Source organism: Podarcis bocagei, assembly GCF_964188305.1.
Source record: "Podarcis bocagei genome assembly, chromosome: 11".
Classification (NCBI taxonomy): domain Eukaryota; kingdom Metazoa; phylum Chordata; class Lepidosauria; order Squamata; family Lacertidae; genus Podarcis; species Podarcis bocagei.
Window position 1 is genome coordinate 15,207,145 of NC_138136.1, and position 1,415 is coordinate 15,208,559.

The 1,415-nt window shown below is 41.0% G+C and overlaps 1 protein-coding gene across 1 annotated transcript; it reads right to left on the reverse strand.

Moving 5' to 3' along the window:
* Positions 1-323: 323 nt before the first annotated feature.
* On the reverse strand, positions 324-1,193 carry CTXN3 (cortexin 3; the record flags this gene model as incomplete). The annotated part of the gene is made up of 1 exon (XM_081213985.1): positions 324-1,193. One exon carries the CDS (start codon positions 1,191-1,193, stop codon positions 900-902), a length of 294 nt encoding a protein of 97 aa, XP_081070111.1. The 3' UTR covers positions 324-899.
* Positions 1,194-1,415: the final 222 nt, after the last annotated feature.

Sequence of the window (1,415 nt, forward strand, 5' to 3'; positions counted from 1 at the left end):
TGACGAGTGAGACCTCGTCGAAACGTCGCCTAGACACCCCAACTCTTACACGGGAAGACACCCGAAGACACCAAAACCTGCATATATATATATATATATATATATATATATATATATATATATATATAGTGAGTTTAACTAAAATTGCTACAGCTGACCTAACATGAAACAAACCTAAAAGAACCTACCATAATTTGAAACGAAGCAGATTATATACCGTCAGTCTTGGAAAGGCACTCCTGATTTATATCTATGATTTCAGTCATGGTTTCCTAATCAAGGTTGTACTGTGAGTGAGCCATATTTTCCACTGAAATCAGCCCTTGAAGCTATCAATCTTTAATTAAGGTTGCTGAGAAACTTTTACCTTTCTGGTAAGAGGGACAAGTGGAGTGGGAATACATTTTTTTGCCTGTACTCGAAAAACATTACCTAATGTCCACGCACAAGCCACAAAAATCACATGCTTGCTTTTAAATATGGATATGCTCATTAAAGGTTTGGAGGTAGGTGAGGGGGGAGAGAGGAAATAGCCATCTCCTTTTAGAAATAAGGCAGCTGCAAATCAAAGTGCTGTCTGAGCTAAAAGATATTGTGTGCGTTGTATACCCAAAGCTGAATTTTGCATACGAAAAATTTCCATCTTTTCTTCTTGGAGGAAATTGCTGGTTTCCCATCAGCAGCTGTGGGGAAATTTTGACTCTCCAGATGTTGATGAACTACAGCTCCAGCAAGCATAACCACTGGCCAAGTTTTTCACCAACATCTGGAGGGCCAAAGATTCCCCACACCTGCCTTACAACTGTTTAAAAACAACAACGCCTTCATATTTTCGCCCGTGCGAGAAACGGGTTCCACATGACAGAGACTTATCGATAAAGTTTTTGCATCCTTGGTTTTTAAGCCAGGGCATAATCAAATTGTCCTTTCTCTAGTCCGTTGATTCCATCTGCCCAGGTAGAGGTTGGCATGCTCCTATAGGGGTCTAGGAGAATCCGGAAACACCGGACAATGAGGATTCCGAGGAAAATGAATAACAAAACGACAAAGACAAAGGTTGTTTTCTGTTCCAGGGTGATGCCGGTTTCTGCGGGAATGTTCCCAGAAGAGAAGAAAGCAGAGGTGAAGGACTCGCCATCCATTCTCCAGGAAAGAGGAACCAAGGAATTCCACAATCTTCTTCTTTTCATCATCAGGGCATGGTAAGAATCATTCGCAGATCCTTCATTGCCTGAAACTGAAGAGATGAGAAACGAAAGTATAAGTAAGTCTGTCTTGAGTAGAATGTCAAGGCTCTGAAGATGCAAAGAGAGAGACATTTCTTTGAGACCCTAGATGAGGCAGAAATGGAAGCAAGAAGAATTACCGACAATTGAAGAATGGAGAATGAAGTTAATGGACTATGCAGAACTAGA